At 37.8% G+C, this 14,478-nt stretch overlaps 1 protein-coding gene across 1 annotated transcript in view; it reads left to right on the top strand.

The window, feature by feature from the left end:
* Positions 1-13,895, top strand: part of LOC126176467 (probable tubulin polyglutamylase TTLL9) — a 151,042-nt gene extending 137,147 nt beyond the window's left edge. The window contains exon 9 of the mRNA XM_049923624.1: positions 13,588-13,895. Within this exon, the coding sequence (XP_049779581.1) occupies positions 13,588-13,895 (308 nt within the window). The remainder of the gene's footprint in view (positions 1-13,587) is intronic.
* The last annotated feature ends 583 nt before the right edge of the window (positions 13,896-14,478 follow it).

Below are 14,478 nucleotides of genomic sequence, written 5' to 3'. Positions count from 1 at the left end.
TAAAATTAAGTGGTACAGCTGGCTTTCAGATCATCCATTCTATGACATTAAAGAATTCTTTGAGATGCCTGAGGAGAATATAAGCATTTAAAAGTTGTCTGTAGTTAAACATATTATTTTCTCCTGTGGTTAATCATGTGTAATTACAAAGTTTATACTATAAACAATAAAATACCATATTATATTAGATTATAAGATAGCTTGTTGCGTTAACTTTTAAAAGCTATCCTTTGTAATTTGGTACACTGCCATGCTTCAAATGAGTTTTATAATGTATTGACAGAAGTTTATTTTATTATTCTGTATGTACTAGTACATCTTGTATGACAAAGCCAATATCATTGTAAAATGATCTATGGTGAATAAAATTCTTGCTTGATTGAAAAGCCCCTTCATTAAAAAAATATGCCCTTGCATGAGCACATTCATATATTCAGTATCAACAATGGAAAGTGAGACATGTACACATCAACATCGAGCAGTTTTAAGGCTCTCCATCAAGATTTGTCCACTTCCATGCAATCTCATCTCATCTCACCTTTGGGCCACTACAGATACCTTTCCATAATGGTGAACAGATGTACTTGGTGGACAGAAGATATATCTACCAAGACAACAGCAAATGCCTTCAACTGAATAGAGGTAGCCTGATTTGACTGTTACCTCTACATAATTACAGATCAGGACCCACACTTTGAATCTGTTTTGTTCCAAGGATTCTTCAACTTATCCAGTATCCAGTGCCATCATAAAACAAGCTACCATCCCATCAGCAATAGAATGGTAGAATGATGGCGTAGGACCCTGAAGGCAGCTCTCATGTGCTGACTTGAGGAATGATAGAGATCCTCCCCTTGGTCCTTCTAGACCTTTGCACAGTGTACAACCCAGACATAAGAACATCATTAGCAGAATGGTGTGTGAGAAACCTTTATGCATTCCAACAGACTATCTCACACCTACACTGTTGCCTTTCACAGCAGAACTGACACAATTGGTATAACAGCTCTGAGACAACATAACCAAGATCCATCACCTACCTGCCTCATGCTGTCATACCACAGTGAACAATGCATTTTCATGCAGTGTTGCAATGATGAGACCACACCCCTGAGATTTTGCAAAATGGAAAAACCACTAAAGTCTCTATCAGGTGCATCAAGTCAGCATGTCCTATCTTCACCCCTACAAGGTACCATATTGCTGCCACAAGCTCCATTATGCCTGGAGATGGCTGTGTAGCAGTTACCACAACCATCCATCAGCCAGCAACCACATGGTCACTGAATCCAGAGCTGCACCAATGCTGCAGCCAGCAGTCCAAACACATCCCAGTTAGTAAATAGAGTTTCAGCTTTGTTACATTCCATGTGCTTTGTGCTATAAAAAGTAATTATGTATGCTTCAGTTCTATGTATGTTATTTTATTTGGTGTTAAGCCATATCCACAAGTTATTTGCATGTTCCATAGATCACAATTATGACTTCTTGCTTTGATATGGAATGAGTTAGTTTTACAATTACAGTACATCTCAGCAGAAGACGTGGCAACATGCTGACCATTTACATGATTTATTAAGGTTTGAATGTTTTTTATTCTTTTTCTACATGTCTTCAGAGATTTATACTTAACCATCTCTCTCTCCTTCTCTTAAAACACACACACACACACACACACACACACACACACACACACACACACACTCTCTCTCTTGCAGTAACACTTTACCAGAAATTCATATATAGTATAGAGAGAGTTCTCAAGCAGATATAATTTCAGGTTGTGTTTGAATTTAATCTTATTATGCATTAAATTCTTTATATCACTAGGTAGATGGTCAGAGACTTTTATGATTGAATACTTCACAATTTTCTGTACCACATTCAGACTGAGTGGTGGATAGCATAAATCATTTCTCCTTCTAGTGCTATACTTATGGATGTTACCAATTTAATAAGTACTGGGAGGTTGTTATATGTATGCCTAACTTATTGAGGAGTGTCTGCAAAAGGTCTAGAGTGGATACCACATATTTTCTACATTACATAATGTGTCAGCAACAAATAATTTTTTTCAGTGATGAGTTACTCCAGAATCTTATTCCATAAGACAGTGAATGAAAGTAGGGAAAATATGTCAACTTCAAATAGTGTGGTCATTCCTGTTCTGAATTATGATGCAAAAAGTCTTCAGTTAGCTTGCATCAGACATAGATCAGAGACAGTGGTCAAGTGTGTCGGGGTTTTCCTCACATGTATGTGTGTGTGTTTTCAAAGAGAAGAAGGCCTTTTGAGCAAAAGCTCACACTTGCAGCAGTCTTTTTGTTATGCCTGTTTGTAACTCAACATCTTCTCTATGTAGTGAGTAGCAATCCATCCTTTTCATAATACTGTCAAAATCAAAAGTAGTTTCACCAGAAAATTTACTCCCACTATACATAATCAGGCAGACTAGCAGTGTGGATGTGAAATAAGAAATGCTTTCTTCTGTTACATGTGTCTACTAATGAATGTTGCAGACTATCCTTGGTCCACAAATGGGGTAATGGACATTAAACACTTAGCTAAAAAAAAGACCAACTATATCATGTTCTGTGGGAAGTCTGAACTTGGAGTAGGGGGACATGACAAAATAGAATACTTCAGAAGAGCCTGGTATTTTCTGCAGTTTGGCCAGCCTGATCGCAGAAATGGATTCCACACTGTAGGAATCAATAATTGTTAATTTTTAGTGCTCTCCAAAACAATTCGTAATGAGCTGCTGGACTCTATATATGCTGTTTACCATCAACTGTTTTCTAAAGAAACACTGCAAACAGAAGTTGATGAAATGACAGATTTTGCTACCTTGTCTTAATTTATATTTATTGTTCTGTAGGAATTAAGTGGGGGAAATATATGAGCTTCATCTATGAGTGATAGGCACAATTAGATGCAGGCAAGAGTAAAACCAGTGTATGAAAGAGCAAATTTTGTGCAGTGTTATGCCCACCAACCTAGGTTGGCAGGTGTTCAATTTTTTACTGAATTATTCAGTATTTCAACCCCATGTTCAGTGTTCAATATTGAAGTATGAGTGGTTGGGTACTTCTAGAATTCCATTCGTGTTACAAATTAATTTATTTATTGATATGCAAAATCAAGTCAATAAACATTTGGTATGCTGTTGTCAGCCAACACATGCTGCATTTGTGCCCTTGATTGCTCATTGTCCATCTCTTTCTTTTTTGGCATTTGGCTGCAACCATCCGAGCCTGCCAGCCTATCCATCTACTGATTAATCAGCTGAACCTCAGAGTTGAACACAGTTGTCATTTGACTCTGATGTGTTTCTTATGCATGTTTGACCAATTTGTGAATTAATGAAACATAATAGAAAGGAAGATACCTATTGATTTGTGTAAGTTAATATTAGTGTATTACAAAATCATTTTAATCACATATAATCCTTGCTTTATGGCCAACAATTTCTTTAGATACACCTACTTTCTTAAAATCTTTTGTTGTGTGTTACAATATGTATTATTATTTTAATTGATACAGAAATATTGGAAAGAGAGTTATGTACTTAACATGAAATATGGATTCACTGCCTAGAAAAATGAAAAGTCACTGTGGTTCTTGTGCTTTTAAAAATAAGTGGTCACAAGATGAAAGATTCTCCAGTTGAATTAGTCCAGTGGACAACAAACACCAAGTAAGATGGATGGTTTTCTCATCCTCATTTTAGTGTTAAGAATCATGGAATGAAAGCTCTTATTCAACACAGTAATGGCAAAAGTGTCTTTTATCAGTGCAATTAAAAAATGTTTTAGTAGCATTAATAAATTTCTTGTTCTGTCTTCTGGAACTTTAAAAGAGAAAATAGCTGCAGTTGAACTCACTAAACCTAACACATGTAGAACATGGACACAGCTACAATTCCTACGACTGTGGCAATAGAATAGATTCCATACTCTAAAAATTGAAAATCCAGGATGGAATGTAACAATATTAGAGAAGGAAAGTTGCTAGTCACCATATAGTGGAGATGCTGAATCACGATAGGCACAACAAAAAGATTCACACAATTATGGCTTTCGGCCATTAAGGCCTTTGTCAGCAATAGACACACAAACACACACACACACACACACACACACACAAATGCAACTTGCACACACGTCTGCAAGTTGCGTTTATGTGAGTGTGTATGTGTGCGTGTGTGTATGTGTGTCTATTACTACCAAAGGCCTTAATGGCCAAAAGCTATAATTGTGAGAATCTTTTTGTTGTGCCTATCGTGACTCAGCATCTCCGCTATATGGTGAGTAGCAACTTTCCTTCTCTAGTATTGTTAGATTCCATACTCTATAAGACTCTGGGATAGTTTCAAAGGTGCAGTTCAGTAGAACAAAAATAGAGGCACTAATGAGTAATATTTTGGTGCCCTATTCCATAGAAATTGTTGTAATAAATAAATGAATAAACAAATAAATAAAATAAAAAATCAAAACCATCCATTTTCAATATCTCTTGTAGCTTTCAATAAAGGTAACAGAAAAGTTTCCTCACTTTCATTGATGATGAAGATGGAACAGTAAATCACTTGTTAGATTTTTATGAAGAACTGAAAGAAACATCAGAGCCTACTATGAATACAATTAACATATTTAAGCAGAGAAAATACAACTAACAGAAGAAAAACTATCAAAAGGACAATGGTGATTCCATGCAGCTTTGCCAACTTGGGAAGTGTCTTCAGTCACATGAATCAATTATGATATGAGGCTAGAAACAAACTGAGTAACAATAGTAAAAGTGAGATTCTCCATTCACTGTAGTTTGAAGTTTGTAACACACAACAACTTTTACCAAAATATTAAAGATAAGAAAACATGTTGAAGGCTGTAACTAGCAATAATAAACATAGTTTTTAATGTTTTCTAAATGTTCTATTGCGTTCACCCTCAGCTAAGAAAATCCTTTCACCAGTGTTCACTATTTTTTTCAATTTAATCTGGCAACCCTGCCACCAGCTCATCCTCATTGTAGAGCACTGTGCAACATAGCAAAAAGAATTTAGAATATTTTTTATCAGTTTGTATGGATTCTCTATGTTCTTCTCGAAGTCAGTGAAAAGAACTACTGTATTGGATAATGTTGTGAAGAAACATACTCGAAGAAATGCAGACACAAGATGGAATTTTAAAACGCCAATTTAAGTATAAGAAATAAACAGCTAAACTACTTGGAATCATTAAGGATGATGACAGCAATGACTATTTAACAACTGTTAAAGCAGTTTGACATCAGAAATTTCTCAACAACAACTAAGAGTTTCTCTTTTGGCTTGAGTCCAGTAAGATCCTGCCACATTGTGGTATTATGTTTAATCAGCTGCAGCTTGGAGATGTTGAAAATGTGAACGCTCTTAAGAATGTAACTCATTTCAAATCAACAATAAAAATGATGAGAAACTTTCTGGGTTTTAATCAACATTGGGATAATGAGAATGGAAATGAAGAACCTGCCAACCCATAAGTTTTCATTTTGCTCACTCCTGTAAAGCTGCTGCAAAAGAAGTCTCTGACCTTGTTATGGGTAACAGTGATGAGCATTTCACATTTAGCAATCACTTATCAGCAGCTATATCATTCCAAGCCAGATTGTTTCAAAAACTCAAGCTGTTATTCCCTGACAAAGAGTTTCAGAAGAGAATTAAATTCTTTGATGTAAACAAAAATGAACTGTGACAGGAATTGGCAGTCATATACAGCAGAAATGATTTCCAAACTACAAACAGAGCTTTAACACTTCTGAATTATATCTATGAGAATAATTTAGAAACAATTATACCAGAATGACTGAAACTTCTACTAATGATTTGTAGAATATTAATGACAACAGCAGAAAGCAAGAGGTGTCTCTTCATGCTGTAAAGAATAAAAACTTTCATTAGAAACACATTGAAAGAAGAGAGACTGAATGTTTCAGCAATGTGCTCCATAGCAAAAGAAAACACTTTTGAATGAATATAATTTTAATGAGCTTTAACTGGCCACTTTGCAGAAGGTGAGGAGAGGAGATTGGAGTTCATTTGCAAACCTTTTAATTAAAGTAAGAATATCATTTTAATTTTGTTTTATAAATTACTCTCTTGCCTACAGAAAATATTAAAAACTATGTATTTGAATATAATAGAGGGAAACATTCCACGTGGGAAAAATATTTTGTCTGCTTGTGTCTGTGTATGTGCAGATGGATATGTGTGTGTGTGCGAGTGTATACCTGTCCTTTTTTCCCCCTAAGCTAAGTTTTTCCGCTCCCAGGATTGGAATGACTCCTTACCCTCTCTCTTAAAACCACATCCTTTCGTCTTTCCCTGTGCTTCCCTCTTTCCTGATGAAGCAACCGTTGGTTGCAAAAGCTTGAATTTTGTGTGTATGTTTGTGTTTGTTTGTGTGTATATCAACATGCCAGCGCTTTCGTTCAGTAAGTTACATCATCTTTGTTTCTAGATAAACTATGTATTTGTGCATACATTTTTATATTTTTGTATCAGAATAAAAAATTGTGTTAGATGATGGTTTAAATTATGTCACTTGCTACAGCTACATCTACATCTACATACATATTCAGCAAGCCACTGTTCAGTGCATGGCAGAGGGTACCCTGTACCACTATTAGTCATTTCCTTTCCTGTTCGACTCACAAATAGAACAAGGAAAAAATGATTGTCTGTATGCCTCTGTGCAAGCCCTAATTTCTCTCATCTTTCTTGTTTTTTCATGAAACATGTGTTGCAGCAGTAGAGACATTCTGCAGTCAGCTTCAAATGCTGGTCGTGATACACTAAATACTCTATTTTCCCTGTTCAAAAAATGTTCTGAAGAGACAAAATGTTGCATGTGATTGTTAGAACAGGCATGCCACCCCTACAGACCACTCAACACCACTGTTTCTCACTCTTTGAGCAATATGACAAACTCTGGATGAAGCATTCTGTTGAATTTGCAAATGCAGAGCTTCAGGAATTGCTCAACAGTAAGGGACAATCTCCCATGGAGTTTATTAATATGTCACCTCTCACATGATCTACATCTGAATATTTCAAGAAAGAGGCTACCGTTACCTGCCTGACTAATTCCCAGAAGCATTCAGTGTAATGAATGAGTTGTCTGCCTAATCCTTGTTTTCCAGTACTTTCACAAGGCCTTTTCTAAGGTAAATATTTTCTATAGTAAGTAAAGCTCTGCTTTCAGCTCCTAGATGAGCCAATCATGCCTGACTGATGTCTTTTCATCCACTGTCAATGGCATCATGTTGTGTGGAGGGACATGTAGTCAGCACACTTCTCTCCTGGTCATTGTTGGGTTTCTTTACCTGGGAAATCAATTGAGCAGTTCCTCAGTTAGCCTCACAAGGCTTAGTGCACCCTGTACCAATCATTCCAACAAGAAAAAATCCATGGCAGTACCAGGAATTGAAAGTGAACCACACTGTCTACCCAGCTATGGAGGTGGCCTTTTAAGTAGATAGTGCTGCGAAATAGACATAGAGACAGTTGCAACAACCAGTGAAAAAAAGAAAACATGGCACCTTGGACAGTATAAAGAGTAACAGACAAAATACATTTGGTGTTTTCCAGTAGAACATAAGAAGATTGTTAAATAAATATATAAATAAATGAGTTAATAATAATTACAACAACAAGTTCTGCTAAGGAATTTGCTAATGGACTAGAAGGAGTATTTTTTGTTGTTTCTGGCATGTATGTCCCTGAGTGCTGGACACCTTTCTGAAGCAAAGAAAATGACTATAAATATTTAATTAAGATTGTTCTTACTCCTAGTATTGATTCCTAGAACTGAGTTATTCATTTTAAAGGAAAATATAGTATGTATAGCTTATCTCATGAAGCAATAAATATATTGGGCGGCAGTAGTCAGTACACCCAGTTCTTTGAAGAGGACTCTGCAAGAAATTCTTGAATTTACCAAAAAATTAAATTGTGTTACACACTTTCAGATCTAGAAAAATTTAGCTTGGCTTGAGGAGCTATACCAAACTATGAAACTATATAGCATCATGAAAAGGAAATAAGAAAAACAGTCCTCTCTATTTTTTTTCTTTTTCCTTTTTTGCATCACCAATGACTTACAACATTTGCATCATCATCATCAACATCATTTAAGGCTGATTATGCCTTTCAGCATTCAGTCTGGAGCATAGCCCCCTTTAAAATTCCTCCATGATCCCCTATTCAGTGCTAACATTGGTGCCTCTTCTGATGTTAAGCCTATTACTTCAAAATCATTCTTAACCGAATCCAGATACCTTCTCCTTGGTCTACCCTGACTCCTCCTACCCTCTACTGCTGAACCCATAAGTCTCTAGGGTAACCTTGCTTCTCCCATGCGTGTAACATTACCCCACCATCTAAGCCTGTTCGCCCTGACTGCTACATCCATAGAGTTCATTCCCAGTTTTTCTTTGATTTCCTCATTGTGGACACCCTCCTGCCATTGTTCCCATCTACTAGCACCTGCAATCATCCTAGCTACTTTCATATCCATAACCTCAACCTTATTGATAAGGTAACCTGAATCCACCAAGCTTTCGCTTGGTCAAAAGATTGAATGGTGCACAGATAACATAGTCTTGGTACTGACTTCCTTTTTGCAGAAGAGAGTAGATCATAGCTGAGTGCTCACTGCATTAGCTTTGCTACACCTCACTTCCAGTTCTTTCACTATGATGCCATCCTGTGAGAATATGCATCCTAAGTACTTGAAACCGTCCATCTGTTCTAACTTTGTTCCTCCTATTTGACACTCAATCCATTTATATCTCTTTCCCACTGACACTACTTTCATTTTGGAGATGCTAATCTTCATACCATAGTCCTTACATTTCTGTTCTAGCTCTGAAATATTACTTTGCAAACTTTCAATCGAATCTGCCATCACAACTAAGTCATCCACATATGCGAGACTGCTTGTTTTGTGTTCACATATCTTAATCTCACCCAGCCAGTCTATTGTTTTCAACATATGATCCATAAATAATATGAACAACAGTGGAGACAGGTTGCAGCCTTGTCTTATCCCTGAAACTACTCTGAACCATGAACTCAATTTACCGTCAACTCTAACTGCTGCCTGTCTATCTATGTAAAGGCCTTTAATTGCTTGTAAAAGTTTGCCTCCTATTCCATAATCTCATAGAACAGACAATAACGTCCTCCTAGGAACCTGGTCATATGCCTTTTCTAGATCTATAAAGCATAGATACAATACCCTGTTCCACTCGTAACACTTCTCCATTATTTACTGTAAGCTAAAGATATGGTCCTGACAACCTCTAAGAGGCCTAAACCCACACTGATTTTCATCCAGTTTGTCCTCAACTAATACTCGTACTTTCCTTTCAACAATACCTGAAAAGATTTTACCCACAATGCTGATGAAAGAGATACCTCTGAAGTTGTTACAATCTTTTCTGTTTCCATGTTTAAAGATTGGTGTGGTTACTGCTTTTGTCCGTCTGATGGAACCTGTCCCAACTTCCATGCCATTTCAATTATCCTGTATAGCAATTTAAGACCTGACATTCCACTGTATTTGATGAGTTCCGACTTAATTTCATCCACCCCAGCTCCTTTATTGCACTGCAATCTATTGACCATTTTCTCCACTTCCTCAAATGTGATCCTATTTCCATCATCATTCCTATCCCATTGTACATCGAAATCTGAAACATTACTGATTGTATTTTCACCTACATTGAGCAACTCTTCAAAATATTCCCTCCATCTGCCCAAGGCATCAACAGGATTCACCAGCAGTTTTCCTGACCTGTCCAAAATACTTGTCATTTCCTTCTTACCTCCCATTCGAAGACTGCTAATTACACTCCAGAATGGTTTTGCAGCAGCTTGACCCAAAGTCTCCAGCCTGTTTGCAAAGTCTTCCCAAGATTTCTTCTTGGATGCTGCAATTATCTGTTTGGCTTTGTTTCTTTCTTCAACATAACTTTATCTGTCTACCTGAGTTCTAGTATGTAGCCATTTTTGATATACCTTCTTTTTCCTTTTACAGGCTGCCTTGACTGTGTCATTACACCAAGCTGCTTGCTTCATCCTACCTTTACACACTACTGTTCCAAGACATTCTTTAGCCACTTCTAGTACTGTGTCCCTGTATCTTGTCCATTCCTTTTCCAATGACTGTAATTGACTACATTCACCTAACTGGTACCTTTCTGAGACCACTGTTATGTACTTGTGCCTGATTTCCTTATCCCGAAGTTTCTCCACTCTTATCCTCCTACATATGGACCTGACCACCTGCACTTTTGGCCTCACAATACCAATTTCACTGCAGATTAAATTGCGATCAGTGTCATCAAAGAATCCCCTGAATACACATGTGTCCCTCACAGTCTTCCTGAATTCCTGATCTGTTATTACATAGTCAATGACAGATCTGGTTCCCCTGCCTTCCCAAGTATACTGGTGAATGTTTTTATGTTTAAAAAAGGACTTTGTGTTTACTAAGCCCATTCTGGTACAGAAAATTGCATTACAAAGAAATATCTTTTTAGACATTTTAGCAGTTCTGTGGTATGCTCATCTCAACTGAATTTCTTATCAAGTTGTAGTCAGAAGAATTTAAAACTGCCAATCTACTCTGCCTTTATGACCTCATATGCTATGTGGGTTGTCCAACAGCCAGTGCAGGGCATAAGGTGCAAGCTAAGTGCAGGAAGAGAAGTTTTGAGAAAATCAAGATGGTCTTATTAATGTTACTTACCAGTGGGTGAGAAAGTAACATTAACTCTGTTCTTCTGTCATTCTACCAAGAAAAGAGCAGAATTTCTAGAAGAATTTAAGTAAGCATCTCAATCTCTATTTATAATGTCACTTTCTAACTTAATCTCTGCTGCTTGCTTAATAACACTGTCACTGTAGCTGGAAATGTATGACAGATGTTAAATGCTACAGAATGGCAGTGGTACCATGGGAAAGTTCTCCAATAGCATGTTTTCTCAGCTGTGGTTAAATGTGTAACACTTATTCTCCATGCACCAGTCCTTCATGCTCCTGATGTTGCAACCTACACAACAGTTGCGTAGGACACAGCAAACACTCACCTTATGTAAACCAGGATCATCCTTTACAGACCATTAAAGGGTTCTTAGCATATACAGTAGTCGAAAACATTTCACACTATGTTTCCACAGAATCTAACCATTTATGTTGGAAATGCTACCTGTGGACTTAGGTATGTCTTCATAATTTTCATCACTCATCTGATTCATGGTTGGTTGATAGTACCTGATCTGTCTTTCACTATAACCATTCTAGTGAAAGGTGACTGCAAAATGCACTGAATCAGCTGACAAACTTTCAGGCAAGAGCCCTATGTATGAAGGTGCAACATCCCCCTTCATGCTGACTTGGATGGTGATAACATTCAGCCTTCAGATACAAATCAGTGTGCAATGACTTCTTATAAATAGCATGTCCCAATTTACTGTCAACCTACCTCCTAACCAACACATCAAGGAAGGGAAGGCAGACAGCCTTTTCCATCTCTATAGTGAAGTGAATAGTCAGATTTGATTGGTATTGAGAAATCTACAGAATATTTTTCCATTGGAGTTCATAACTCTGCAGCTCTATGACCAATACTTAGGGTTATGGTCACCACCAATCAGTCAGTACATTTTGGCCATATTGTTGGAGGAGCTGTGTCTCCTGTGGTGAAATCCTGGGACCAGTTGGTGGGCTGTATTCTGGCACTAGACTGAAAGCTATGTTGTTGATGTGTGTTTCAGTTGTAGTGGATTCCATGCTATTGAGCTGTTGAGGAATGATGTGTCTATGGACTAATTTATTTTTGATGAGAATGGCTGTTACCTCCATCAGGGTAGTCAGGTCTGTCATCCTTAGATATGGTATAACTTCTGGCTTCCAATCTTGAGTGGGAAGTAGATGGGTTTCAGTTACTAAAGCATCACTGACCTGGTTATCACTGAGAAATACCTCAAGAAGATTCTATTGTCTAAGAATGCCACTATTATTCCAATTCATAGTGATAAAAGGTCTGTTTGTCATTGAGAAGGTCAAATGCAGCAGAAAATACAATTGTCATTTTTTAAAGTGAATCAGGTACCTGTTGCAGTCAAGTTGCAGCATCTTTGACGGTGTGAACGATTATTGTGAAGTTAAACTGATTCATGAAATTAATTAATTCTTTAATGTCAGATAACACAATAGTCCCTGCCTACTTTTTACTGGCAAGTATGACTCTCATGACATTTAGTGGTCAATTCTGCATTATATATGGGTACGGATACATTTGATCAGTTAGTGTATATTTACGATGGACTCAAAAAGAAAAACAATATTCAATAGGATAACTGGTTAAATGATTTAAGGGATACAAACACCAGCTACTGAAAACTTCAGAAAGAATTTTTAGTAGAATGGGTTTGTAATGTATGTTACTCACTGTAAAGATGACATGTTGAGCTGCAGACAATCACAATGAAAAGATTGTTGTACTTTCAGCTTTCAGCTAAAGCCTTCTTCTGATAAGAAAATACATGCACATTCACACAAGCAAGCACATGTCACTGCCATATGAACTGTCAGTCTGAGCTACCGGATATGGCAATGATGTGCACTTGATGTGTGCTTGCTTGTGTGAATATGCGTGTGTGTGTGTGTGTGTGTGTGTGTGTGTGTGTGTGTGTGTGTGTGCGTGTGTTTTCTTTTCTGAAGAAAGCTTTGGATGAAAGCTAAAATGTGATAATCTTTTTGTTGTGCCTGTCTGCAACAAACGTGTCATCTTTATGGTGTGTAGCAATTTATTCTTTTCTTAATGTGCATCTTTATTCTGAATAACGATCTATTCTTTTCTTAACATTATTGATATTTTAGCCTTGAGTTTCCAGTATGTGATGTTCCTGAGAGTTGTGCTTTGAACAAGGCCAGAAGAAAAGACAACCGGTTTTCATGTTCGTGTTTCAGAATGCATTGAAGATGATTATTACAAGGACATCAGTACACTGAAATTTCATGTCATTCATCCCATAGATAATGTGTTATCCAATCAAACAACAATGTCAGTGTCTTGATATTTCCTCTTGTGAAAATGTTCTTTTCTTTTCCAACTTTTGTCTGCCAACTGCAATGTCAGTCTTCCACGGCACATCAGACAGATATGGGTAAAACTGTTTGCCCTCTTATAGTCACAGTAGTTTTGGACATAGGTCTCTTTGGGCCATTTGGAGTTTAGTCTGGAGCAGTTGGTAGTGTTAATATAGGTGTTGCAGCGCTGCTTGATATCTTGGAAATTTGGGATATGGTGTTCCAATTAACATCCCAAGCACATGCAGCCAATGTCACAGCTAAAACGCAATACGCATTATGTTGGAGTGTGGCAAGGTGCTCATAATGAACTGTTTCTGCAGCAATGTGCAAACCAATGTTGCATTCCTTTGCCACCCCACAGCCAAATACACACTCACTAGGGCACTATTTATACACAGTGTTTGAGCCACCAGAGAGGGGTGAATGCCAGTGATTGTATGCAGCAACTGCTGTCCTTCAGACTGTGCCATCATCCTCTGTGCAACCATTGTCATCCATCATCAGCCCACCACTTGTGCGCCAAGATCCTGTGACTGCAGTTCTGCACCACCCTGCCTCTATGTTGCCACTCAGTGCTGCAGGCTTCAGTGGCCACTACCAGACAGGCCACGGGGGTATTGCCTGCCGGATGCTGATTCAGCTCATGGTGCAGCAGCACCACCAAGTCATCACACTCCTGGCCAGACAACGTGATGTAGTTCAGTGTTGCTTCATCATGGGCCACACAAAATCAACACATGAACATGTATGAAGCATGGACACTGTGGTGACGCTGGGCTGCACTACCAAACAAGAGCACACACTTTCACTGCTGTAGTTTGTTGGACTAATAAAGATTTTATATGTATGTCATTTGGCTTGATATAGCCATCCTCACCTCTGACAAAATCCCATTCCCCTTTGCCCAGCCATTGAACTCACATGCCCACATGGGAGAGGCATCATCATCCTTTACATACCTTCCCTCATTATGCACATGATTTCAGGGATCACGTGTCCATACAGTTACCAGGCTCACTTACGGAGGCCACCTGGGTTGGCCCCCTGGCACACTCTGATGAGCTGCCAAATAAACAGTATCATTTTAGCGATCACAAACAAGTGCTTGGCCTATTCTCTAACCTGCATTACTTTGTTTAGTCAATGTGTTCAGTGTTACGCACAACCTGTACTTAATTTTATCTTACATGTTTCTCTATGAAGTATTATGTTCCATAAATTGTGTTTTTTCTTGCTATAGCAAACTTGGTGACGAGTGAGGGTTATGTTTCCTCTGCTTATTAGAGTCAGTGCTAAGTCCCCCGACAAACATCTCAATGGAAGAAATATTCCAA

Source organism: Schistocerca cancellata, chromosome 3 (genome assembly GCF_023864275.1).
Source record: "Schistocerca cancellata isolate TAMUIC-IGC-003103 chromosome 3, iqSchCanc2.1, whole genome shotgun sequence".
Classification (NCBI taxonomy): Eukaryota; Metazoa; Arthropoda; class Insecta; order Orthoptera; family Acrididae; genus Schistocerca; species Schistocerca cancellata.
The sequence above is the reverse complement of the archived record's forward strand: the minus strand, read 5'-3'. Positions and strand labels throughout refer to the sequence as shown.